The following is a 26,409-nucleotide window of genomic DNA, read 5'->3' as shown; positions in this document are numbered from 1 at the left end:
CTGCACCCTCTACATGCCTCTGGGGCTCAGCGCTTTCACAGTGAACCTTTAGACCAAGTGTGTACATATGAAACAGGGTATCTTTCATGCTACTTAACTTCTCAGATGCCATTCTGTGTTTGAACGCTTATGGGACAGAGCCTCTGCAGGGGTTGGATCTAGGTGAGAGCTCTAGCTTTGGCCCTGGCCTAGATCTTCCTTCCATTTTAAGGCTGCTCTGAACCCAAATTCAACTCCACCCAGAAGCATTTTTTTTCTGATAAGCCCTCCAAGAAGAGATCACTCTTCACTGTTCCAAAAGCCCTAAAGGAAGATCATAAAGGAGGAGGAGGGGTCATTTCTGGGGGTGCTGGAGCGGGTCTCCTTTGCCTGCCTGGGACCAGGAGTACAGAGGAGGATGGAAAAGTCTGGAAGCGAGAGGCTAAGGGCCGAGAGACTACATTTCCCATCGTGCTCCGGGGCGGCGGCGCCTGCGCACTGGCTGCCGGTCGCCCATGCGGCCCTAGGGCTGGGAGCGCCGAGCAGCTGCGCTCCGCTGCGGGGGAGGCCATGGCGGAACCTTCCCAGGCCTCGACCCCGGCCCCAGCCTCGCAGTCGCGGCCCCTCCAGTCCCCGGCCCCGGCCCCAACGCCTACTCCTGCCCCCAGCCCGGCTTCCGCCCAGACTCCGGCTCCCACTCCGGCCCCAGCCCCTGCTGCAAACCCAGCTGGGAGCACAGGCACTGGGGGGCCCGGGGTAGGAAGTGGGGGCTCCGGCAGCGGGGGGGACCCCGCTCGACCTGGCCTGAGCCAGCAGCAGCGTGCCAGCCAGAGGAAGGCGCAAGTCCGGGGGCTGCCGCGCGCCAAGAAGCTGGAGAAGCTCGGGGTCTTCTCGGCTTGCAAGGTGGGGCGGGGCCAGGAGGCGGGGTCTGGGCCTGCTTGGGCCAGGGTGGGAATTGGGGGCGAAGCTCTTCTGGTCGGGGAGGGGCTCCAGGTTGCTCGGACACAGGATGTCAGAGTCCTGCATGGATCGATCTCTTGTGTCTTCAAGGCCAATGAAACCTGCAAGTGTAATGGCTGGAAGAACCCTAAGCCCCCCACGGCCCCCCGCATGGATCTGCAGCAGCCAGCTGCCAACCTGAGCGAGCTGTGCCGCAGCTGTGAGCACCCTCTGGGTAAGTAAGGCAAGAGAGAGAAAGAGAGAGAGAGAGAGAGGGACCCTTGGAGCTGGGCGGAGAGTGTGGGGAGCAGGTGGCTGGGTCGACTGGTTCTGGATGACCTGGCTTCATGTCTGAACAAAAAGACAGTCCTAGACAGTCCTAGAGGCTTGGCTCTTCAAGCTGGTGCTCTCTGTTTTGATGCTTGTTTATTTCCAACTCTGAAGAAGTCCATGTTCTTTTTAGAATACATATTTCCCCCTCTTCCTCTCCTCTCACATCTTTCTAAGCAAGTTTTGTTCAATAAAAACTACCTTGCTGAGGCCGGAGCGGTGGTGCATCTGCCTTGCTCGCACTGGCCTAGGATGGACCAGGGTTTGATCCCCCGGTGTCCCATATAGTTCCCCCAAGCCAGGGGCAATTTCTGAGCACATAGCCAGGTGTAACCCCTGAGCGTCACCGGGTGTGGTCCAAAAACCAAAATAAAAAATAAATAAATAAAAACTACCTTGCTTTGGAGCCAGAGAAATAGTACAACAGTCAGTGTGCTTATCTTGCATGTTGTGGCTGATCAAGATTCAATGCCTGGTAGCACGTACGGTCTTTCAAACACCACCAGGAGTGATCATAGAGCACAGCTGGGCATGGTCCCAAAACAGACAACAGCAGCAAGCTACCTTGCTTCACCAAAGGAAGAAAAAAGTCCCGGGGATGAGTTGGGCTAGGGAGCTCCTATGTGTCACTGGAAGAGAAGAAAATCTGTTGGCCAAGAAGAAACAAGGGCCCACCAGGCAGAAGCAGGTAGCGTGGGTTGCTGCTCATGGGGCTAGAGACACTGAGGGGCAGGCAGGCTGGTGATGAAGAAGAGCAGGAGATCCTGTTGATATCTTCTGTCCTTCCTTAACTCTGCCACTTGTCCTTGCAGCGGACCATGTATCCCACTTGGAGAATGTGTCAGAGGATGAGATTAATAGGCTGCTGGGGATGGTGGTGGACGTGGAGAACCTGTTCATGTCTGTGCACAAGGAGGAGGATACGGACACCAAGCAGGTCTATTTCTACCTCTTCAAGGTGAGCTGGGCTCGGGGGGAGGGAAGAAAACAGGGAGAAGGGGACATGTCTTACATGGGTGTGGCCCTGGGTTTAATACCAGCACTACTTTCTGGTTCCCCATGCAACTTGGAGGGAGTAGTCCCTGAGCACTGCTGGGTTATAGCCCACAAACATAAAGTTGAACTACCTGTGAGAAAAGGAGACAGAGAATGTAGGGTGTGTCCTCCCAGCTGATCCTTCCTCCCTCTTCCCCTTCCTCCAGCTCCTGCGGAAGTGCATCCTGCAGATGACCCGACCTGTGGTAGAGGGCTCCCTGGGCAGCCCTCCATTTGAGAAACCAAACATTGAGCAGGTGAGATGAAAAAGTGGTGAGAGCTAGGAGCATAGGGAGGAGTGGGATGCCCATGCTGTCCATCTTCAAGTGGTGAATAGGGATGATCAGAGCAGGCAGAATGTTCATGTTGATATCCAGCCAGGCCTGGGTGACTCTGGCAGTTCCTCTGCTACCAGGAAGCACCTTCTGTGGGCAGAGAAGCCATGCCTGGCTGCTCACATCTTCTCCTTCAGCTTTGTACCCCTCCCACCCCTTTTCAGGGTGTGCTGAACTTTGTGCAGTACAAATTTAGTCACCTGGCCCCCCGGGAGCGGCAGACCATGTTTGAGCTCTCCAAGATGTTTCTACTCTGCCTTAATTACTGGAAGCTGGAGACGCCAGCCCAGTTCCGGCAGCGGTCCCAGGCTGAGGACGTGGCCACCTATAAGGTCAACTATACCAGGTAGGGCTCAGCCTGTGTCTGCTGGGAGAGGCTAGTGGGCCGGTGTGGGGCTTGTGGGAGTGGGTCCCACTGGTGCCATTGCCACGCTGTCCACAGGTGGCTCTGCTACTGCCATGTGCCCCAGAGCTGTGACAGCCTGCCTCGGTATGAGACCACGCATGTGTTTGGCCGTGGCCTCCTCCGCTCCATCTTCACCGTTACACGCCGGCAGCTATTGGAGAAGTTCCGGGTGGAGAAGGACAAGCTGGTGCCTGAGAAGAGAACCCTCATCCTCACTCACTTCCCCAAGTAATGCTCCTTCTGGTTTTGCGAGATGCTACCCCACATTCACAGCCTCCCTGTGCTCCCCTCTGCCCCAATCAAGCCCTCAGGAACCTGGCAGGCTTGCCCTTGGCCCAGACACTATGTGCTGACCTCTGCCTTCGCCTGGCTGGTCTGGGGGTGGCAGGAACACTGCCTGACGGGAAACATCACCCCCACCTACACTCCCGGGGGGACTTTACCTGCTCTTTCCCACCGGGTCCCAGATTCCTTCCTGCCTCAGCACTCTAAGAAAGAGTTTTCTCAGAGGTGAAACTGATCTTCAGCCCTTTTCTAGGTCTTTCTATCCAGTTTTCCTGCCTTTTTTTCTTACCTTTCTCTCTTCATCCTGGCTCAGACTGGCCAGCTCACAGAACCTTGCTGCTTAAGCCAGGCCCACACATGTCCCTTATGGTTCTGAGTAGGACTAACGGGGTGGAAGGGAAGGTGGGTTCTGAATTCTACTTGAATCCTGAGACACTGGTGAGTTGGTGCCCTCTCTTCCACCCATACACAGCACAGGCTGATGTTGGTTCAGACTCTGCCTCTCAAAAAGGCTCCCAGAGATGGAGGCAGCTGTCTGGTAGAAAAGACTGCTCCATTCCAGACCCCCAGTTCCCTGGATATCTGACCCTCTCCAGAAAGTTCTGGAACATCATACCCTCCCTGCAGGTTCCTGTCTATGCTGGAGGAAGAGATCTATGGGGCCAACTCACCTATCTGGGAGTCAGGCTTCACCATGCCACCGTCTGAGGGGACCCAGCTGGTGCCCCGGCCAGGTATGCTCTGTGGCAGGCCCGACCACCTGTCCCCCACTAGAAAAGAGACAGGAAATGCTGAGAGTGTGACCCAGTGGGGGACTTGTGGCACCCAGAACCCTGGTTTCCTGATTTTTCTCTCCCAGCGACAGTCAGTGCCGCAGTGGTTCCTAGCACCCCCATCTTCAGCCCTACCATGGGTGGAGGCAGCAGCAGCACCCTGAGCCTGGATTCTGGAGGGGCCGAGCCCATGCCAGGTGGGTACCTGACCCCTTCCCCACAGCCCCCTTCTGGCCTCTCTGGCTGTCCCTGGGAGACCCTGTCAACCTTCCCAGCAGGTGAGAAGAGGAAACTGCCAGAGAATCTGACCCTGGAGGACGCCAAGCGACTCCGTGTGATGGGCGACATCCCCATGGAGCTGGTCAATGAGGTCATGCTTACCATCACCGACCCTGCAGCCATGCTGGGGCCAGAGGTGGGCAGTGCAACCTACCGACTGACTCTGGGCCAGAGGGGCTGTCCCCAACCCAGGCCCCCAGCTCAGCAGCTTCCCTCTACTGCACAGACCAGTCTGCTGTCAGCCAATGCCGCTCGGGATGAGACGGCCCGCCTGGAGGAGCGCCGGGGCATCATCGAGTTCCACGTCATCGGCAATTCACTCACACCTAAGGCCAACCGGCGGGTGCTGCTCTGGCTCGTAGGGCTGCAGAATGTCTTCTCCCACCAGCTGCCACGCATGCCCAAGGAGTACATCGCTCGCCTCGTCTTCGACCCGTGGGTTCCCCAGTAGCACTGCCCCTCCTTGGCCACCCTGCCCTACCTCTCCCCAACCTTTGCATATTCTTGCTCCCCAGTTCCTTGGATGGAACTGTGGTGCTCTGGCCTCCCGGGCTGGGGGAACCTAGAGAAGCACGGGGGTGGGAGACAGGCAGGGCCAGTGACCTCTCCTCTGTCCCCCCAGGAAGCATAAGACTCTGGCCTTGATCAAGGATGGGCGTGTCATTGGTGGGATCTGCTTCCGGATGTTTCCCACTCAGGGTTTCACTGAGATCGTCTTCTGTGCTGTCACCTCTAATGAGCAAGTCAAGGTGAGTGGTGCAGGCCCTGGCCCCCCTGCCTCTGGGTGTAGGGGTGCAGCAGCCCTAAACCTTCCTTTACCAACCAGGCAGTTCCTCACTTCCCCACAAGGTGGCAGCCATACTTCGGTAGTTTCCTTACAAAGAACACCTGTAACAGGAGAGACTTGGCCACCCAGCCGCCGGAGCTATAGCAATAATAGTACAGCCGGTGGGGCACCTGCCTTGCACACGGCCAACCAGGATTTGATCCCTGGCACCTCATTTGGCGTTCTGAACATGCAAGAAGTAAGAAGTACAGTTGGATGTGGCTCCCCAAATAAAGCAAAACAAAACGACTCAACAGCAGGGGCTGGAGAGAGAGTACAGTGGAGTAGGACACTTGTTAGGCCTGAAGCCAGCCCATAAATTAGTACCAATTCTTGGTACCCCATATAGTTTCCCACATAATCGCCACAGATGATCCTTGAGTACTGCTGGAAGCTACCCAAACACAAAAAGAAAAAAAAATATTCAGTGATACCTTTATTTTTCCTTTACTTTTTATTTTTATTTTTCCTTTTCCTTTCTTTTTTATTTATTTATTTATTTATTTATTTATTTTTTGGTTTTTGGGCCACACCCGGTAACGCTCAGGGGTTACTCCTGGCTATGCGCTCAGAAGTCGCTCCTGGCTTGGGGGACCATATGGGACGCCGGGGGATCGAACCGCGGTCCGTCTCCTAGGCTAGCGCAGGTAAGGCAGGCACCTTACCTCCAGCGCCACCACCCGGCCCCTATTTATTTATTTTTTATTTTTTTATTTTTTTGGGGGGCCACACCCAACGATGCTCAGGGGTTACTCCTGGCTTTCAGCTCAGAAATTGCTCCTGGCAGGCACGGGGGACCATATGGGACACCGGGATTCGAACCAACCACCTTTGGTCCTGGATCGGCTGCTTGCAAGGCAAACACCGCTGTGCTATCTCTCCGGGCCCATCACTAACATTTTTTAATAATTTTTATTGAGACCAATGTGAATTACAAGTCTTATCAAAGTTATATTTAAAGTACATAGTGACAGTGAACCAACACCAGTGTCGAACTCCATCCACCTGTTTCCAGCATGCTTCCTTTACCTCCACCCTTAGCCCCCTGGACTGCTAATGTAACAGATCCCTTTTGTGTATAGCTTATTGTAGTTTGGCTCTCTTGATTCTATTGTTGTTGACTTTGGGTTGGGTATTTAGGTCCAATCATTTTTTATTTCTGCTCAATGTTCATGGGACTGTTTGACCCGGGTATCTACCATCCACTTTTTTTTTTTTTTTGGTTTTTGGGCCATACCCTGTGACACTCAGGGGTTACTCCTGGCTTTGTGCTCAGAAATCGCTCCTGGCTTGGGGGACCATATGGGATGCCGGGATCAAATCGAGGACCATTCTGGATCAGCCAGGTGAAAAGCAAATGCCCTACCGCTGCACTATCACTCCGGCCCCTTTTTTTCCTTAATTTATGAGGCAGAACAAGATGACTCATGTTCTGTTGTTCTGTTGAAAAAAAGTGGGAGGAGCTCCTGTCAAGAAGCCATAAGTATAAATTTAAAAGAAAGAAAGAAAAAGAAAAAACAGGAAAATAAAAAGGAAGAGGAACTGGCGTGGCAAGTTCTTTTTTTTTTTTTTTTTCTTTCTTTTTGGTTTTTGTCAGAAGTTGCTCCTGGCAGGCCATCCAGGATCGATGCATGCAAAGCAAACACTCTGTCTCTGTGCTATCTCTCCGGCCCTGGTGTGGCAAGCTCTCTTTTTTTTTTTTTTTTTCCCTCACTAACTTTTTTTTTTTTAATAATTTTTATTGTGGGACCAGAGCTATGGTGCAAGCAGTAGCAGTAGGGCATTTGCCTTACAAGTGCTATCCTAGGATGGACCGCAATTCAATCCTCCAGCGTCACATATGGTCCCCAAACCAGGAGCGATATCTGAGCACATAGCAGGAGTAACCGCTGACTGTCACCCAAAAAACAAACAAAACAAAAAAAAATGTATGGGGCCAGAGAGCTAGCACAGTGGTAAGGCATTTGCCTTGCATGCAGAAGGACGGTGGTTCAAATCCCGGTATCCCATATGGTCCCCCGAGCCTGCCAGGAGCGATTTCTGAGCAGGAGTACCCTCTGAGCGCTGCCGGGTGTGACCCAAAAACAAAAAACTTTTTTTTGTTGTTTTTTTTTTTTGGCCACACCCAGTAACGCTCAGAAGTTGCTCCTGGCTTGGGGGACCATATGGGACACCGAGGGATCGAACCGCTGTTCGTCCAAGGCTAGCGCAGGCAAGGCAGACACCTTACCTCTAGCGCCACCGCCTGGCCCCACACAGTAATATTTAAAGTACATAGTGACAGTGAATCAGGGCCATTCCCACCAACAGTGTTGTCCTCCCTCCACCCCTGTTCATAGCATGCATCCCATATATCCCTCCTTTGTCCCCTAGATTGTTAGTGTAACTGGCCCTTCTGTGTATAGCTTATTGTAGATTGGGTATTAATTCTGTTGTCATTGACTGGGTTTGGTGTTTAAGTCTGATTTTTTTTTTCCACTCGATGTTCATATGACTGGTCCTGGTACCATCCATTTCCCCCACCCCTCCAATTTATGAGGCAAAACAAGATGATTCAAGTTATGTGGTTCTGTTGGGGAAAAAAAAATAACTGGAAGGAGTCCATCGAAATACCAATTTAAAAGAAGAAAGGGAAAAAACAAAACAAAACCAAAAATACAACTACAAAAAAGCACAACAGCAACAAAAAAACAACAACCAAATAACCACAAGAACAAAAAAAGAAAAAAAAAAGAAGGAGGGCTGGCAAGATTTTGTGGTTTTTTTTTTTTTTTTTTTGCATAGGCACGGTAAGTATTGGGGAAATTAGAAAGGGAATTCTCTTGGCCTAAGAGATAGCAGGGTTTCTCCATTCGTGGAGCATACTGTCATGGGAACAACTACAGGCTCTGCACACACACATTTTCACACCCCAAAGTTATTTTATGGTGCCAGGAAAATTTTTGCTCAGTTGTGGATGATAAAATCAGGCCTCTGTAACTAGAGATCTTGGCATTTGCACAGGTCATAGGACATAGTCTAGGATAGAGTCTTTCTTTACGGTTCTAGATCTGTTCCATCACTGTTGTTGTAAAGTCTTCTGTAATTAGTGGTCTTGGTTTTTGCATAGATCCTAGGACAAAGCCTAGGATAGTCTTTCATTATGGTTCCAGAAGTTCAGCTTAGTTGCAGTTGTCAAAGTCAGACTTCTGGAATTAGAGATCTTGGTTATTGGAAAAATCCTAGGCTGAAGCCTAGGCTAGGATCTTTCTTATTGGTCCCAGGATAAGTTCTGCCCAGTCATGGTTGTCAACGTCAGTCTTCTGTAAGTTAGTGATCTTTTTTTTTTTTTTTTTTTTTGGTTTTTGGGTCACACCCGGCGTTGCTCAGGGGTTACTCCTGGCTGTCTGCTCAGAAATAGCTCCTGGCAGGCACAGGGGACCATATGGGACACCGGGATTTGAACCAACCACCTTTGGTACTGGATCGGCTGCTTGCAAGGCAAATGCCGCTGTGCTATCTCTCTGGGCCCAAGTTAGCGATCTTGGTTTTTGCACAGATCAAAGAACAACGTGTCTTCTGATTTCATCTTACCATTAGGTGATGAGATAGAACAACCTGTTCTTAAATCAAGTTGTTGCTGTTTCCTCATTGTCAGGATATCATATCAAAATTGGCATAAGTTGGTGCCAGAGCAGTATTAGGAATTTCCTGGGGGGGGGGGGGTTGGTTCCTGGTGCTGTTGCAGGGAACTGTTTCGGTTCTATGTCTGGAATCTAGGGTTTGGGGTTGGGCGGTCGCTGTCCGATCACATGGAGTCTAAGTTGGATTCACATGACACATGTTCAGGGTGGGAGGTGCCCCTGTATTATAAAATGTATGGGTTCTTGTCCCTAGTAAATAAGAGCTTGTTTCTATACATAAAATTTCCCCTTTTTAATATACCTTTGCAAAAGGGAATGGTGGCATATTATATTGCTGGTGTATTTGATGGTAAGAATGACAGGCTACACAATCTCTGTGCCCTGGTTTTGACCTGAGCTTTTATTCCAGGCAAGAATTTTTCTTCTAGGTTTTCATACCAAGTAGAACCAAAACAGGTGAAGTTAAAGAAAAAAAATTATATATACATATATATGTATATATATGTAAAATAGAAGAAATAAAGAAAAATAAATTTAAAATAATAATCAAAGAAAAAAGTGATGGTAGAGGTTACCTTACATTTGGGAATAAACACTAAGAGGTATTATTATAGAGGCATTAAACATATAAAGGAAATATAGGCTTCCCCATTAAGTCTTTTGAGATATTCTAATGGGGGACCTCACTAACATTTTTAAGTTGAACCTTAATTTTCTTTTTTTCTGTTGTTTTTGGGTCACACCTGTCAGCGCTCGGGTTACTCCTGACTCTATGCTCAGAAATTGCTCCTGGCAGGCATGGGGACCATTTGGGATGCTGGGATTCAAACCACAGTCCGTCCTGAATCGGCTGCTTGCAAGGCAAACACCCTACTGCTGTGTTATCTCACTGGCCCCAATTTCCTTTTTTTTTTTTTTTTTAAACTTTATTTATTGATCGGTTGGTTTTTTGGGAGTCACTCCTGGTTTCTCCACTCAGAAATCACCCCTGGCAGGCTGGGGGACCATATCAGATGCTGGGAATCAAACCGTGTCTCTCCTGAGTTGCCTGCATGCGAAGCAAAGGGTCTACCGCTGTGCTATCTCTCTGGCCCCCTAAAATTTTCTTCTCGAAAGAATGTACACAGTCTCTGGGAAGTTAAGTTTTATTTATTTTTTTGTTTTTTGTGGGGGGCATACTAGCAATACTCAGGGATCAGTCCTGGCAGGTTCAGGAGACCATATGGGATGCCAGGGATCAAACTCTGGTTGACTATATCCAAGGTAAGTGCCTTGTCCTCTTATCTCTCTGTTCTGGAACAGTCCAGGCTTCTATCCAGCCTTACCACAGTTGTTCACCATAGAACACTGGTTCTGTGTGCAGCCCAGATTTGCTCAGTGTCTCTTGAGTTCTAATGTTTGCAAGAGGCCAGGTCTCTTCAGGGTTCCAGTTCTGCAATGAACAGGCCCTCAGTCTTCCCTCTTTACCCAGGTCTGAGCCCAGCAGCTTTCTGATGGGTTGGTTCTTGACATTACCATGGCTGGCCAGCTGCTCTTGGACACATTTCCTGAGTAACTTGAATTGGGGGGGGGGGGCACATCTGTCAGGGTTCAGGGATTCCCAGCAGGCTCTGGGAATCATATAGGATGCTGGGAATTGAACCCAAGTTGACTGCTACATTGTAATCACTCTGGCCCCAGTAACTTGAATTTTGTTTTTTGCTACTGTAACACAGAGGTTATAATCCGTTGCCTCATAGGTTAACCATTGGTTCATAAAGTTCACAGCCTCACTCTTAGCCTAGAGCAAGACTTAGGAATCTAGTACTTTCCTCCGCTCCATATAAACTCTTCCTCTGCTGGATGTGTTTCCTTCCCCTCAGGGCTATGGGACCCACCTGATGAACCACCTGAAGGAATATCACATCAAGCATAACATCCTCTACTTTCTCACATACGCTGACGAGTATGCCATTGGCTACTTCAAAAAGCAGGTGACCCTCTTTGCTCCTGTGTCCACCTTTCCTCTCTTCTGCAGCCCATGAGGAGGTGGGGCAGAAGGCAGGCCCCTTGGGATGAGTCAGGTGGAGTAGCTGACCTGGAACCTTTCCAGGGGTAGATTGGAGTCCACCAGACGCAGAGAGCTGTGCCTGGCCACAGGAAGGGTCTGCAGGAACAGGGGAGAGAGGACAGGCTCTGCCTCTTCGGGGCTCTTGGGGTTGGCAAAGCCTGGAGAAGATGGATTGGATGATGACCCCCCCTCCCCAGGGCTTCTCCAAGGACATCAAGGTGCCCAAGAGTCGCTACTTGGGCTACATCAAAGACTACGAGGGTGCCACGTTGATGGAGTGTGAGCTGAATCCTCGGATTCCCTACACAGAGCTGTCACACATCATTAAGAAACAGAAGGAGGTGTGTCCGTGTGTGTGCATGTCTGTATTCTTTTGTCTGCATGCATGACTGTGTGTGACTGTCTTATGTCCATGGGTTAAGCACGGGGCACTGGCCAGGTGGCATTTCAGGGCCTGCCTCCAAGGGGAGGCACTGTGCCCACAGACCCTGGCTTCCCTCAGATCATCAAGAAGCTCATTGAGCGCAAACAGGCCCAGATTCGGAAGGTCTACCCCGGGCTCAGCTGCTTCAAGGAGGGTGTGAGGCAGATCCCCGTGGAGAGTGTCCCCGGCATCCGTGAGCTGAGGGGTCTTGGGGGGGGGGTTGTGGGAGGAGAGGGACACCCACTTGCCAGGTGAGGACAGGCCATCTCAAGCCTACCTTCTCCCCCCTCACCCCACTCTGCAGGAGAAACAGGCTGGAAACCAGTGGGGAAGGAGAAGGGGTGAGTGTGGGGAACCAGGGAGGGTGTCAGGAGAGGAGAAAAGTACAGGACCAGAAGCCCCAGAAGTGGCCTTTTTCACTCAGGAAGGAGCTGAAGGACCCTGACCAGCTCTACACAACCCTCAAAAACCTGCTGGCCCAGATCAAGGTGGGGGAGACTGTGACCCCTTTGTGTGTGTTTTGTATATTGGGGAGGTGTCCCCTGCACCATTAACTGGGGGTGGAGGGGTGCAGGGAGCAAGCCCAGTGAGACTTGGCCCGACCCAGCTCTGCCCTGCAGTCCCACCCTAGTGCCTGGCCCTTCATGGAGCCCGTGAAGAAGTCCGAGGCGCCCGACTACTACGAGGTCATCCGCTTCCCCATAGGTGAGGCAGGCCTGACCCCCTCTCCCCCCCCAATAGCCTGGGACACCCCCTGCACCTCTGAAAGATGCCCCTGTCCCCTCCCTCCAAACCCAACCCCGAGACGCCCCTCTTCCCCACAATCAGATGCCCCTTCCCCGCCCCCCCAAGACACCCACCCCGTCCTGCCCCCCCCGCGGCCTCTGCAGACCTCAAGACCATGACCGAGCGGCTGCGTGGCCGCTACTACGTGACCCGGAAGCTGTTCGTGGCCGACCTGCAGCGGGTCATCGCCAACTGCCGCGAGTACAACCCGCCCGACAGCGAGTACTGCCGCTGCGCCAGTGCGCTGGAGAAGTTCTTCTACTTCAAGCTCAAGGAGGGCGGCCTCATCGACAAGTAGCAGCTGGAGGAGGAGGAGCAGCAGCAACCCAGGAGGGAGCCCCAGGGGCGCCAGGAGCCTGCCTGCCCGGTGGGCGGGGTCAGGGGTCAAGGGTCAGCGCGGCCCAGGAGCCCAGCTTGGCCCAAGTCGCAGCCATCCTGTCTGTCGCCAGCGAGTCGTCCGTTGTCGTCGTCGTCGTCGTCGAGGGCTGGCCATCTCATTTGTGAGGGGGCTTCAGGGGTTGGAAGGAAGCTCACCCTGGACTGGAGGGGGTGTGGACACACACACACATACACTCGCACTGTTGTCTGTCCCCCCAGGGGAGGAAGGGGACGTGGGGACCATTCATTTTCTGGCATTATAATCCCTTAGAGGGAATAATAAAGCTTTTTTTTTTTTCTTCTGTGTGACTTTTCTTGGGTGGATTCCCAGCCTTAACCGGCTTTGCCTCTTAAATCTGCACCCATCCTTGGGGGGGGGGTGAGCAGGGTCCTTCCCCCCCACCCCTATTCTTTCCCTTTAAGTCTGTTCTTTGGTTGTTGGGGTCCATTCCAGCTGCACCAGCCCCACTGCCTCCCTCCAGGGCTGAGGGGGCTGGTAGGAGGATCCTGCTGGAAGGCAGGATGGGAGGGGAGAAATCCTGGGTGGGCCCCCCCGGCATTTTCACTTTCCTTCAACTCGCAGTTCGTCCAGTTAGGGCTTGGTTGGTTTATTTTTGCCCAGCTGACTTGGCTCCGCCCCTTTGTTTCAGTTTCCTTTTCCCCGGAAAGGGAAACCAAGCTCTGTTGTTTTCGGCAAGGCACCCAGCAAACGTAGAGCAGCTGCCCTGCAGGTCAGTGGGCCCTGCCAGTCAATGGAGGTGTGCAGGTGAGACCTGGGCTGGGCAGCCGGGCAGAATGGGGGGACGGCTGCTGGGTGCCCCCACCCCATCTCGCTTTCAGCAGGCTAGAGAGAGTTCTGGCAAGGGGAAGTTCCTGCCCTGTGGAGTGAGAACAAAAGAGGGTGAGTCTTGGCATCCGAGGGGTTCAGGAAGTCTGAATGTCCTACCGTTTCCAGTATGGCTCTGCGACCCTACCAGTGGGAGGTGATCATGCCCGCCCTGGAGGGCAAGAATATTATTATTTGGCTGCCCACGGGCACCGGCAAGACCCGAGCAGCTGCCTACGTAGCCAAGAGGCATTTGGAGACTGTGGATGGAGCCAAAGTGGTTGTATTGGTCAACAGGGTGAGTGACCTGTCCATCTTGGGGTTTTGATCAGTCCTTCAGATGCATCTTAGAGTCCTCTACCCCCAGTCCAGTTCTGTCATCTGTTCTTTTGTTTTGTTTTTGGGCCACACCCGGCGTTGCTCAGGGGTTACTCCTGGCTGTCTGCTCAGAAATAGCTCCTGGCAGGCACGGGGGACCATATGGGACACCGGGATTCGAACCAACCACCTTTGGTCGTGGATCAGCTGCTTGCAAGGCAAACGCCGCTGTGCTATCTCTCCGGGCCCACATCTCTCTGTTCTTATCATCATGATCATGATCATCTCATCTCATCATTATCTCGGTTCTGTCATTTCATTGGGTGTCTCTCTTGGACATACGACCACCATCACCCCAGCTTTTCTCCTTCTCCCCAACTAGGTGCACCTGGTAACTCAGCATTATGAGGAGTTTAGCAGCGTGCTAGACAAACACTGGGCCATTGAAACCCTGAGTGGAGACATGGGACCACGAGCGGGCTTTGGCCACCTGGCCCGGAAAAGCGACATGCTCATCTGCACAGCTGAACTGCTCCAATTGGCCCTGAGCAGCCAGGAGCAGGAGGAGCACGTGGAGCTCAACGGTGAGGGCTGCAGGAAGGTCCCAAGGTGCACCCCTGGGCATAGATTCCTGCCTGCTGGGTCCTGGGCACCTCTCCTCTGTTAGGATATGGTGGAACTCAGGGGTTCTCATTCCCAACAAGGCAAATTCCTAGGTAAGTCTTCCACTGCTGAGCTTCCATTTACTAAATGCTGCTGCTGGAGCTTCAACCCTCCCCTTCTTGCTTGGATGTGACCATATAGGAAGAGAGGATCATACAGCAAACTGGGGAGGGGGATGTCACAGTCACAGTATTCCCCTCCATGTGCCCTCAGACTTCTCCTTGCTCGTGGTGGATGAATGTCACCACACGCATAAAGACACTGTCTACAACATCATCCTGAGCCAGTACATAGAGCAGAAACTCCATGGGACGAAGCGTCTGCCCCAGGTGTTGGGTCTCACAGCGTCCCCAGGCACTGGAGGGGCCTCTACGCTCAAAGGGGCCATCAACCACATTCTACAGGTGAGCTGGGCTGGTCACAATCCTCCTGCCACCAGGAACCTTCCTCACTCCCCAACTAGGCTCCCCTTGTTAGAGTCAAGGTTCCTTTCTCACCTAATCTCTACTGGTTTGTGAGGGGAGGTCAAACCCCTTACTGATGGTCTTCGAGTCCAAAAATAACTCCCAGAAAGATAAATTAAATCCCATTCTTCCGTCCCCCCTTTTGGGGGAGACCTTGGTAATAATATTCGGAGTAAATAATCAACAAATGCAAAAGATTAGGGGACCAAAGGTTCAGCAAAGAGAGTCTTTTGTCAGTTGCAGCCAGCTCCAAAAAGCAAACCGAACAAGCCGTCAGTTCTGGCAAAAGAGCCCCTTATGCCTCCCCAAGCTATTTTTTTCTGTGTGTGTGTGTGTGTGTGTGTGTGTGTGTGTGTGTGTGTGTGGTTTTTGGGTCACACCAGGCAGTGCTCAGGGGTTATTCCTGGCTCTATGCTCAGAAATTGCTCCTGGCAGGCACAGGGGACCATATGGGATGTTGGGATTCTAACCGATGACCTTCTGCATGAAAGGCAAATGCCTTACCTCCATGCTATCTCTCCGGCCCCAAGCTATTTCTTTCCTTAATCACCCCACCTGGAAGATCCAGGTGGGAGACAGGCAAAAACAATATTACAACAAATACACAACAATTCCCCCTTTTTTGTAAACAAAATTATTGTTTTGTAAACAAACAATAATAGTATACAATAACAATAATAATAATAATGTAACACTATCTAACCCCAAACACATAGTCACAAAAGCAAAACTTTAGTGAAATATAACATAAATTTTATAAGATTAAAAACATTAATTACAATTAATTAAAAACATTAATTATAGTAATCACAAAAATACAGAATTAAATATACTTTAAAGGATTCTTTTTTTTTTTTGTTTTTGGTTTTTGGGCCACACCCAGCGGTCCTCAGGGGTTATTCCTGGCTGTCTGATCAGAAATAGCTCCTGGCCGGCAGGGGGGACCATATGGGACACCGGGATTCGAACCAACCACCTTTGGTCCTGAATCGGGTGCTTGCAAGGCAAACGCCGCTGTGCTATCTCTCCGGGCCCACTTTAAAGGATTCTAATCATAAAAAATACAAATACAGGGCCCGGGCAGTGGTGCTAAAGGTAAGGTACCTGCCTTGCCTGCGCTAGCCTTGGACGGACCTCGGTTCGATCCCCCGGTGTCCCATATGGTCCCCCAAGCCAGGAGCAACTTCTGAGCACATAGCCAGGAGTAACCCCTGAGCGTTACTGGGTGTGGCCCAAAAACCAAAAGAAAAAAAAAATACAAATACAAATACAAAAGCTAAAAATTTTTACCAAGTCGAAATTTTTTTTTTTTTTGGTTTTTCGGGCCACACCCATTTGATGCTCAGGGGTTACTCCTGGCTAAGTGCTCAGAAATTGCCCCTGGCTTGGGGGGACCATATGGGACGCTGGGGGATCGAACCTCGGTCGCTATCTTTCCTTGACTAGCGCTTACAAGGCAGACACCTTACCTCTAGAGCCACCTCGCCGGCTCCACCAAGTCGAAATCTACACTAAAAAGATAGGGAGTATAGAACTCCTAAAAGTCCGATCAAAGATATTTGATGAATCAGGAAAGATGAGTTGTAACTTGATATAGGACACAGCACTGGAACAGTTAATGATGTATTCCTCAGTCCGAGATCAGGAGGCTTGCAATTGTGATTGGATTCCTACAAATAAAACATTAAGGACTAAGAAGAAAGAGGGAATAATGAGGAATAAAAGATTAGGGGACCAAAGGTTCAGCAAAGAGAGTCTTTTGTCAGTTGCAGCCAGTTCCAAAAAGCAAACCAAACAAGCCGTGAGTTCTGGCAAAAGAGCCCCTTATGCCTCCCCCAACAAGCTATTTATTTCTTTCCTTAATCACCCCCACCTGGAAGATCCAGGTGGGATGATAGGCAAAAACAATATTACAACAAATACACAACACTGGGTTTTTTTTGGGGGGGGAGGGGGGTTGTTTGTTTTTGACACTTTCTGAAATCTTTGGTGACTCAGCATCTGCCTTTCCCAGCACCTCGTACCTTGAGTCTGTGTCTCCACAGCACCGGCACAGACAAGGAAAACACCTAGTGGTGTTTGAGTGAATAAGTGACCAATAAGAGGCCCTCCTGTGGGTTCTTTTTTCCTCTTCAGTGACCCACCAGCCCCACAGTTTGCCCCCTTGTCCAACGAGGATTTCCCATCCCCTTTCCAGTAACATTCTCTGTTGACCCTTCCTAGCTCTGTGCCAACCTGGATACATGGCGTATCATGTCACCCCAGAAGAGTCTCCCTCAGCTACAGGAATTCAACCACCCACCCTGCAAGAAGTATGACCTCTGCCAAAAGCGCAGTCAGGTATGCAGGGAGGGAGAGGAAACTCTGGAGTGAGGAGACCTCAACAGTATCCTTAACTGGCTCTGTGAATTTTAATGGAGAATTCATTTTCCTTTGCCACCATTAGCATCTATTAAAGCCATAGGCATCCCATAGAACACTGGACTACAACCACCCATCCATAGATCTGTGGCTGTCCATAGCTGTAGATATGTTGAAAAGTCAATCCCTGGGCCGGAGAGATAGCATGTAGGTAAGGTGTTTGCCTTGAATGCAGAAGGTTGGTGGTTTGAATCCCGGCATCGCACATGGCAGTGCTCAGGAGTTATGGCTCTGTGCTCAGAAGTTGATCCTGGCAGGCATGGGGGACCATATAGGATGCTGGGATTCGAAACACCATCTGTTCGAATCAGCTTTGTGCAAGGCAAACACCCTACTGCTGTGCTATCTCTCCTCCTGTATAGTGCTTTTTCCTGAAGCCATAGCACTCTCCCTCCTGCAGTGCAGACTGTTAGACATCATTTTGCTCAGGCTAGAAGTCAGGAATGGAGGTTGAGTAGGACCTTATTTCCACTCCACCTGCACTTCCTGGAGCTCAGTTCTGTCTTGTACAGGATGGGAGCAGTGGGGAGCCTTCAGGTGGGGAACAGCACCCCCTCTCTGTGCCCATATTATGCAAACATGTGGGAATGACTTTCCACGGGTCACTCTACTAGGACCCCTTTGGGGACATGCTGAAGAACCTTATGGACCAAATCCATGACCACATGGAGATGCCCACGTTGAGTCGGGACTTTGGGACACAGACATATGAGCAGCAGGTGGTGGAGCTGAGTCGGGATGGTGAGAAACAGCACCCAGCTGGAGGGCCAGGTTGTGGGAATGTGGTGGGAGGGAGGACCAGGGAAGTTTTGTTTTTTCGTTTTGATTTGGGGGGAGGCTACACTCACTAGTGCCAGGGTGACTTAGCATTTGGCAGCACCAAATGGGGTGTGGGGGTTAATCCTGGTTGGCCACTTGCAAGGCAAATGGCTCAGGCCTTGGGATGAGCCTTTTAGGGTAAAGTGAGTTAAGCAGCTCTTGTAAGGTGCTGGATGCTCACCAGAATGGATGGTCATTGTCAGCCTACTGGTGAAAATGGCCAAGGCAGAAGGATCCCTCCTCATGCAAGGTATTAGGAGAGGGGGGTTGGAAGGAATGGTTGGGTGAGTCCCCCTAAGATCGGAGTGCCTAGCCCTGCACAGAGAACAGGTGAGATCTTTCAAGGGAGGGGCTTGGAGGGTTGAGCCCTCTGGGGGTGGAGTCACAGGGAATGAGACTCCTTTGGGGGTAGGGTAGGGGCGGAGTACGGGAGGAGGGATTGGGGAGACCCTATCTGAAATTGTTCTTGGTGGGCCCACAGCTGCTCTTGTGGGGCTTCTGCATAGACGGGTGTTCGCGCTCCATCTGCGGCATTACAATGACGCCTTGCTGATCCATGATACGGTCCGTGCTGTGGATGCTTTAGCCACGTTGCAGGATTTCTATAAAAGGGAACGAGCCACGAAGACCCAGGTCATGCATGCTGAGCGCTGGCTGCTGAAGCTTTTCGATGGTGAGTTTTAGAAATGGGCAAGTCTGGACCAGAGAGATAGCATGGAGGTAGGGCGTTTGCCTTGCATGCAGAAGAACGGTGGTTCGAATCCCGGCATCCTATATATGGTTCCCCAAGCCTGCCAGGAGCGATTTCTGAGCGTAGAGCCAGGAGTAACCCCTGAGTGCTACCGGGGGTGTGACCCAAAAACTCCCCCGAAAAAGAAAGAAAGAAATGGGCAAGTCTGTGCTGGTTGGCAGCTGAAAGGCATTTGCTGATTGATTTCTGACAAAAGCCAAGACTGGACACAATTAAAGACATATGTCCTGGCTTATGAAGATTTGGAGACACATAAAATATATGGTAATATGAGTTACCACCAAAGATCGTAAAAGAACTATCCCTGAATTCCTGGATGGCTGCTACCTTTAACCTGGGAAATTGAAGTGGTCAGAGGGTGAAATGTAACGTTCAAGCACGGCCTAGAGAGGCAAAGGTCTTCTGAGGTGGAATCTACCTTGCTGGGGAGGAATCCACCCTGGACAGCAGAGCTCAGCATGGGAAGGTGGCCCTGGCAGCTGGTTGAATGGGCTGCTGCATTGTGGGAATAATTCTGTGAGGGTCTCAACTTGCAGTTTTGCACAAGAAACCAATCAAAAGTGCATTTTTCTTTTTTTTTTTTTTTTGGTTTTTGGTTTTTGGGGCACACCCGGCGGCGCTCAGGGGTTATTCCTGGCTATCTGCTTAGAAATAGCTCCTGGCAGGCACAGGGGACCCTATGGGACACCGGGATTCGAACCAACCACCTTTGGTCCTGGATCGGCTGCTTGCAAGGCAAACGCCGCTGTGCTATCTCTCCGGGCCCAAAAGTGCATTTTTCAACCAGGGATGTTGAATAGCATCTTGGATCTTACTGAGTCAGCCAGCCTCTTTTTGCTGCTTCCTGCCACTTTGATTAGCCAGCGTTCAACATAAATCACCTTAGGATCAGGGTTGCCATAGTTAAGGATCCATGTGCTAGTCAACCCAGAAAAGATGAAAGGAAAAAGTAAAGGGATTTTACATGTGTCTGACAACTCTGCATAAGGAGGCTCTCGGGGTGACCCCTGCTCTGAGTCTGGATGCCCTAACGGTGATCTTGGCTCGCTGTGGGGCTAAGCCAATACAGTTCCTTCATGCCTGAGTGCTGCATTTCGGGTGTTTCTGGCAGACCACAAGGGGGAATTGACTCACCTGGCACAGCATGGTCCAGAGAACCCCAAACTAGAGATGCTGAAACAAATCCTGCAGGAGCAGTTCCGGAACTCCAGTAGTCCTCAAGGCATCATCTTCACCCGCACCCGCCAGAGTGCTCACTCGCTCCTGCTCTGGCTCCAGCAGCTGCCTGGCTTGCAAACTATGGACATTAGAGCCAGCGTGCTCATCGGGGCAGGCAACAGCAGCCAGACCACCCACATGACCCAGGTGAGGACTCTGGAACAGGGCTGGAGGAAGGGGTCCCTTTCTTGGGGAGAAAGGAAGGAGGAGACAGGATCTTGGACAGAGTGACCTGAGGACTGGGGCATCACTGACTGTCCCCAGGCAGGGTGGAGGAAAGCAGAGGGAAGAGGTGGACACTGAGATCAATAGTCTTGGGGTCTCTGAAGAAAGAGGTGAGTGGTATGTTTTCTGGGAGGACTGGGGTCCTTGGCAGATGATATTCTGAAGGATCCTAGAGTTGAACTCCCTAGGGGACATCTAGAGGACATCCCTAGAGGTCATCTGAGAAAGTGAGGGCTTTTAGACACATGGATGGAGATTTGGGGTTCCGAGGCAAAGAGCTGCATCCAGAGAAGCTGGTCTGGCAGGAGCCACCATCTGCTTTCCTCCCTCCGAAAAGAAAGAGCAGCAAGAAGTGATCCGAAAGTTCCGGTGTGGCACACTGAACTTCCTGGTGGCCACCGCTGTGGCAGAGGAGGGGCTGGACATACCCCGGTGCAACGTGGTCGTGCGCTATGGCCTCCTGACCAATGAGATCTCCATGGTCCAGGTACCTATGCCAGCCACCATACAGCCCAAGGAGACTATTGTGGGACCATAGCCCTTCTTAGGGCCCTTATTTATCACCCTCTCCAGGCCAGGGGCAGGGCCCGGGCTGGCGAGAGCGTGTACTCCTTTGTGGCCACTAAGGGCAGCCGGGAGTTGCGGCGGGAGCAGACCAACGAGGCACTGGAGACACTGATGGAGCAGGCAGTGGCTACCGTGCAGTTGATGGACCCAGATGAGTTCCATGCCAAGGTATGTGGGCATCCCGGCACCCTGCAGGGACCTAAACTAAGGAGGAGGATGCTGAGGGACCTCTGATACCTTTACCTGTGCATCCCTCCTGTTTCTCTTCCTCCTGGGGCTAGTAGATTCCATCTGATTAAAGTTCACATGTGGTGCCTAGAAGCTGATCATATATCCCAGTGCACTCCAGAACCAGGACTTTGATTGTTTGTGGATTTGGGCCTCACTCACCAGTGCTCAAGACTCACCCTTGACTCTGCATTTGGGAATCACTAATGGTGGTACACAGGGGGATGGATACATGTCAGATGCGTGCAAGGCAAATACTCTTCCTGCTCTATTTCTGGCCCTGAGCAGGGTCTTTCATTTACCCTCAGAGCCAGTATGTTAGCTATGAGTGCCACCTTCTAGCCCTTCTGGAAGTGGGCAGGAGAGAAACAAAGACAGGTGCTCCAAATTCAAGAGCCAGGACTTAAAACCTATTCCCTAGCATCCAGCCTTACCCAGGAGTAATTCTTCATTAACTCTAGTTGGTCCAGTTATTAATGATGCTCCATGTTAGACTCAAAGCAACAGCTCTGGGGCCAGAGAGCAAGATCGACCAAGGCTAAGAGCACTCTCTCTGCCTCCCTGGTACCTCATGCCCCACCACAAGCTACACTGGGAGTATCGCCTAAATTGAAACCCAAGTAAATCAAATAGCAGATTTACTGTCCAAGGTTATGACTCAGTGGTAAAAAAAAAAAAAAAACATTTGCATTGTGTGAGGCCCTTTCACTGAAAAAAAAAAATTTTTTTTTCAAAGCAATAGCTTTTTTATGTTGTTTGTTTTGGGGCCACACCCAGTGATGCTCAGAGGTTACTCCTGGCTAAGGGCTCATAAATCGCTCAGGAGGGGGTCGGGGGAGGGGTGGAGTAAAAAGGCATTTGCCTTGCATGTGGCCAACCCAGGACAGACCCGGTTCGATTCCTGGCATCCCATATGGTCCCCCGAGCTTGCCAGGAGCAATTTCTGAGCACAGCCAGGTATAACCCCTGAGCATTCATTGCCAGGTGTAGCCCCCAAACCAGTAAATAAATAAACATTTAAGGGGCCGGAGAGATAGCATGGAGGTAAGGCGTTTACCTTTCATGCAGAAGGTCATTGGTTCGAATCCCGGCGTCCCATATGGTCCCCCGTGCCTGCCAAGAGTGATTTCTGAGCACGGAGCCAGGAAAAACCCCTGAGGCACTGCTGGGTGTGACCCAAAAACCAAAAATAAATAAATAAATAAATAAACATTTAAAAATAAAATTCTTCGGGGCCGGGTAGGTGGCGCTGGAGGTAAGGTGTCTGCCTTGCAAGCGCTAGCCAAGGAAGGACCGCGGTTCGATCCCCCGGCGTCCCATATGGTCCCCCCAAGCCAGGGGCGATTTCTGAGCACATAGCCAGGAGTAACCCCTGAGCGTCAAACGGGTGTGGCCCAAAAAAAAAAAAAACCAAAAAAAAAAAAATAAAATAAAATTCTTCAGAAAGAAAGAAAGAAAGAAAGAAAGAAAGAAAGAAAGAAAGAAAGAAAGAAAGAAAGAAAGGAAGGAAGGAAGGAAGGAAGGAAGGAAGGAAGGAAGGAAGGAAGGAAGGAAGGAAGGAAAGGAAAAGGGGAAGGGAAGGGAAGGGAAGGGAAGGGAAAGAAGAAAAGAAAAGAAGAGAAAAGAAAAGAAAGAAATTGCTCCTGGCTAAGGGGACCATATGGGACACCGGGGATCAAACGAAGGTTCATCCTGGGTCAGCCACATGCAAGGCAAACATCCTACTACTGCACTATCACTCTGGCCTGCTATAGCTTTTTTTTTTTTTTTTTTTTTGGTTCTTGGGTCACAACCTTGTGATGCTCAGAAGTTACTTCTGACTCTGCTCTCAGGACTTAAGTACTCCTGGCAGAATTAATTACTACTGGGATAGCAACTGGGATAGTGGGGATCAAAACCAGGTCAGCTGTCAGCAAGGCAAACACTCTATCCACTGTACTGTCTTTCTAATCCATCAAAACTGTAGCTTTGGGGGCCAGAGTGATAGCACAGCAGTAGGGCGTTTGCCTTGCATATGGCCAATCCCCAGCATCCCATATGGTCTCCTGAGCCTGCCAGGAGAGATTTCTGAGTGCAGAGCCAGGAGTAAACCCTGAGCGCTGCCAGTTGTGGCCCAAAAAACAAAAAACCTGTAGCTTTGGCGCATGAAATTGTTAAAAGAGATTTCAGTGAGTAAGAATGTCCCCTCCCATATGATCTCATTTTCATTTTATTATTAATTATTTTTCTCCACGGAACCGAGTCCAGTCTTTTCCAGATTTTGATGGTCTGGAGCCAGACTGATAGTACAGTGGATTAAGAACCTGTCTTACACAGAGCTGACCCAGGTTCCATCCCTGGCACTCCATGATGTTGTATTAAATAATTAAAGATGGTGGTGGATGGTGAAGGATGGAGAAATTTTTCTCTGCCATCCCAGGCCACGTGGTTCCGCAACCCCCATCCAGCAGGAGGGTCCCAGGCCCAGGTGAACGGCGGAATCAAAACTCACTCACAGGCAGGCATCAGGAAGCATCAGCTTTATTCATCCCTATTCACCACATGTGTGGTTTCTATCATAACCTTTCAAGCACAGCCATTCTTAGCTAGCCCTGCGTCTTAACTCCTTTCAGCCATCTTCCTTTGACCTCCATCCTGGTCAAAGACCGAAAGAGGCAAAGACCCAAAAGCCCGAGAGCCCAGCAGGGCAGACGGGCAGCAGGGCAGAACTCCTAATCCCCTGGCTCAAAGGCTTTATATAACCTTCCAAGACCACTCCCCGGAATGGGAGGGGTCTTGCAGGTAAGGTTACACCTAATATTCGGTTCCCAAGACCCCTCCCAGAAATGGGCGGGTCTTAGATAGGTACACCTAAATCCAGGGTGGAGTCACACCATATGATCCCACAAGCTCCACTAAGAGTAGTAAGCTGCTAACTTCCTGCCCACCTGCATCAATGGAACCATGTTCATGTGTGTGTGGTTCATGTTGGGTGTGGCCCCAACACAAGCAAGCAAAACAAGGCAGATCCTGGTTGACGGCCTGAGTTCTCCTGAGCCCTCTGACCCCACTGTGGTGCCCCCTCCCTCCTCAGCTGCGGGAGCTGCAGTGCTCGGCGCTGGTGCATCGCAAAGCCCAGGCGGCCCAGCGGGAGAAGAGGAAGCAGGAGTTCCAGGCCCAGCAGGTGCAGCTGCTGTGCATCAACTGCACGGTGGCTGTGGGGCACGGGAGCGACCTGCGGAAGGTGGAGGGAGCCCACCATGTCAACGTGAACCCCAACTTCTCGTGAGACCCTGAAGCATTGTGGTGAAGGGGAGGTGGTGTGGGCTGCAGGGGGGGCAGTGAATCCCCTCTCCAGGATGTGGCTTTGAGGATTTGGTGGCTGGAAGAACATTTTCACAGTGTCAGGTTTACCCATCCCCTGTGCTCCCCACTTGACAGGTGAGGTGCTGGAGCTCCCACAGTTCCCCTGCAATTGTAGCGAGTCATGATTTTGGATACTTGAATGTGAGGGGGCGTCCCACCTCCTGCTGTTCCTAAGCCAGTCCCTTTTCCTCTGTCCCCTAGAGGGCATCACCTCCCCGCAGCCTCCATCCTTCCATTCAAGAAACTTCCATCAGGCACCTAGTGGTGCCCAGGACTTCAGCCCAGACTCTCAGGCAAGGGGGAGTGTCTGTACACACACCCCCATCTGGAAGGAAGAGTTGGATTTAAGCAGGGCTGGGGGTGAGGGAAGGCCTCAAGGGAGAGGGGGCCTAGGGGAAAGAAAGTGGGTGCAGGTACAGACCGAGGGCAGACCTAGTGGCCGAGGGAAGACTCTTGAATGATTGTTGAACAAAGCAATGTTAGGGTCCGAGTTCCATCTTCAGATTAGCAGAATTAGCTAATTAATTAGCTAATCACCAGAGGACAGCTGGGGGCTGGGAAGAAGAATGGATTCTGGGGGACCTGGTGGGAGAGGTGTGGAGGTCAGTGCAGGGGAAAGGGGCTGAGTGCTAACACTTGAACAAGGAATGGAACAAACAGAGGGGGCATCGGGGACTTCTCGGCCCTGGGGAGTTTATGTCTTGACAGCTGGCAGCCAGTAGTTCTGCCTAGGAGTAGGTTCAGCAAACAGATGGGCACAAAGCTGAGCTGGACATGCGTCCCTGGACATGGCAGGCCCACTCCCATTTTCCTCCAGGATCTACTACAACATTTCCCCGCAACCAGTCGTCATCGACAGAGTCTTCAAGGACTGGAGCCCCGGGGGTGTCATTAGCTGTAAGAATTGTGGGGAGGTAAGTTCTGTCTAACAGAGGAGGGCCCTGCCTTTGCCATTAAGGTGTTCTCTCTGGGGTGGAAGGAAGATGGGTGAGAAACAGCTCAGATGTCCTCTCAGTACCTCCCCTCATGCCATGGAGTCCATCTTGAGGGCAGAGCCCTCAACCCAACTGTCTGCTTGCCCCGCAGGTCTGGGGTCTACAGATGATCTACAAGTCCGTGAATCTTCCAGCTCTCAAGATCCGCAACATTTTGCTCCAGACCCCGCATGGGAGGATCCAGGCCAAGAAGTGGTCCCGCGTGCCCTTCCGGGTCCCCGAGTTCAACTACCTGCAGCACTGCACCGAGAACTTGTCCTTAGCCTGAACGTCTTGTGATAGCACTGCCCACTTTAGGCTGCAGGGGGCAGCAGAGCCCGCAGCAACCTCGCTTTTCCCCTTCCCGCCTGAGCTCTGGCTCTGAGGGTCTCCCAGTTTGACTTGGAACTCCCTCACTGAGAAAGCAGTGGGGAGCCCCCTTTCTCCTCACACAGACACTTCCACAGGCAATGAATTCGGTGGGGGTGGAGGCGGGTGGGGCCAAACTGATGCAGCTTCTCACATGTATTAAATAGGGTAGGGATGGGAAACTGAGGCAGGAAATGAAATACACTTCCCCTGGCCTCTTCATTCTTTCCCCTTTCAAGGTTTATATTTTTAAGACTTTCCCCATAGATTAGAAAAAAATAAATTGGTATCTAAAATGTGTGTTTTTATTTTAGGGGTGAGATGGTTAGGACCATACCTGACTCTGCTCAGGGATCAAACCCAGGACAGCACATATAAGACACGCGCTCTTCCCACTGTACTATCAGCTCCAACAGTTTAATATTTTAGACAGTGCTTCTTCACAATAATAACTAGTCATTGCCCTCACAAGTTTTCTCACTTTGGGGCTGGGAAGATAGTTCAGTGAGCCAAAGAATAATACAGAAATCCTGGGTTTAATCCCTGGTTCAGCATGACACCCTGAGTCGGTAGTAGCTCCCAGCTCCACATGGTATAGCCCCAAAATACTTTTTTTTTTTTTTTGGAGAGATCACACCGGTTACGCTCAGGAGTTACTCCTGGCTATGCGTTCAGAAATTGCTCCTGGCTTGGGGGACCATATGGATGCAGAGTTTGAACTGAAGTCTGTCCTAGGTCAGCCGCATGCAAGGCAAATGCCCTACCACTGCTGA

At 51.1% G+C, this 26,409-nt stretch overlaps 3 protein-coding genes across 4 annotated transcripts in view; all 3 read left to right on the top strand.

Annotated features, from left to right (window-relative positions):
* The window catches only part of LOC126016963 (signal transducer and activator of transcription 5B), a 131,149-nt gene extending 116,101 nt beyond the window's left edge, over positions 1-15,048 (top strand). The window contains exon 19 of the transcript XR_007498648.1: positions 15,030-15,048. The gene's annotated coding sequence lies outside the window, so the exon portion shown is untranslated. The remainder of the gene's footprint in view (positions 1-15,029) is intronic.
* KAT2A (lysine acetyltransferase 2A) lies at positions 518-12,407 on the top strand. Of its 2 annotated transcripts, none has more exons than XM_049779068.1 (18): positions 518-882; positions 1,030-1,153; positions 2,061-2,206; positions 2,451-2,540; positions 2,783-2,964; positions 3,061-3,252; positions 3,937-4,043; positions 4,169-4,279; positions 4,361-4,497; positions 4,588-4,796; positions 4,984-5,110; positions 10,673-10,783; positions 11,058-11,201; positions 11,363-11,477; positions 11,589-11,625; positions 11,709-11,772; positions 11,905-11,989; positions 12,175-12,407. In XM_049779068.1, exons 1-18 carry the CDS (start codon positions 550-552, stop codon positions 12,366-12,368), a joined length of 2,508 nt encoding a protein of 835 aa, XP_049635025.1. In that variant the 5' UTR covers positions 518-549; the 3' UTR covers positions 12,369-12,407. The 2 variants fall into 2 exon arrangements, with proteins under 2 accessions (XP_049635025.1, XP_049635024.1); XM_049779067.1 differs by having other exon boundaries at positions 4,358-4,497.
* On the top strand, positions 13,111-25,932 carry DHX58 (DExH-box helicase 58). Its single transcript, XM_049779165.1, has 13 exons — positions 13,111-13,214; positions 13,404-13,572; positions 13,975-14,176; positions 14,469-14,659; positions 16,943-17,059; positions 17,755-17,881; positions 18,441-18,632; positions 19,822-20,075; positions 20,491-20,640; positions 20,727-20,888; positions 24,022-24,212; positions 25,111-25,207; positions 25,380-25,932. Exons 1-13 carry the CDS (start codon positions 13,201-13,203, stop codon positions 25,554-25,556), a joined length of 2,043 nt encoding a protein of 680 aa, XP_049635122.1. The 5' UTR covers positions 13,111-13,200; the 3' UTR covers positions 25,557-25,932.
* The last annotated feature ends 477 nt before the right edge of the window (positions 25,933-26,409 follow it).

Source organism: Suncus etruscus, chromosome 1 (genome assembly GCF_024139225.1).
Source record: "Suncus etruscus isolate mSunEtr1 chromosome 1, mSunEtr1.pri.cur, whole genome shotgun sequence".
Lineage (NCBI taxonomy): Eukaryota > Metazoa > Chordata > Mammalia > Eulipotyphla > Soricidae > Suncus > Suncus etruscus.
This window is presented reverse-complemented; position numbering and strand designations above follow the sequence as displayed.

Bases quoted from the DNA above. Each gene is read 5' to 3' on its own strand.
- DHX58 (XM_049779165.1), top strand. The intron at 20,889-24,021 runs GTATGTGGGCAT...CTCCCTCCTCAG, and splicing joins CAGATGAGTTCCATGCCAAG to CTGCGGGAGCTGCAGTGCTC. The intron at 25,208-25,379 runs GTAAGTTCTGTC...CTTGCCCCGCAG, and splicing joins GCTGTAAGAATTGTGGGGAG to GTCTGGGGTCTACAGATGAT.
- KAT2A (XM_049779067.1), top strand. From the start codon at position 550: ATGGCGGAACCTTCCCAGGCCTCGACCCCGGCCCCAGCCTCGCAGTCG. The intron at 5,111-10,672 runs GTGAGTGGTGCA...CCTTCCCCTCAG, and splicing joins CCTCTAATGAGCAAGTCAAG to GGCTATGGGACCCACCTGAT. The intron at 11,990-12,174 runs GTGAGGCAGGCC...CGGCCTCTGCAG, and splicing joins GGTCATCCGCTTCCCCATAG to ACCTCAAGACCATGACCGAG.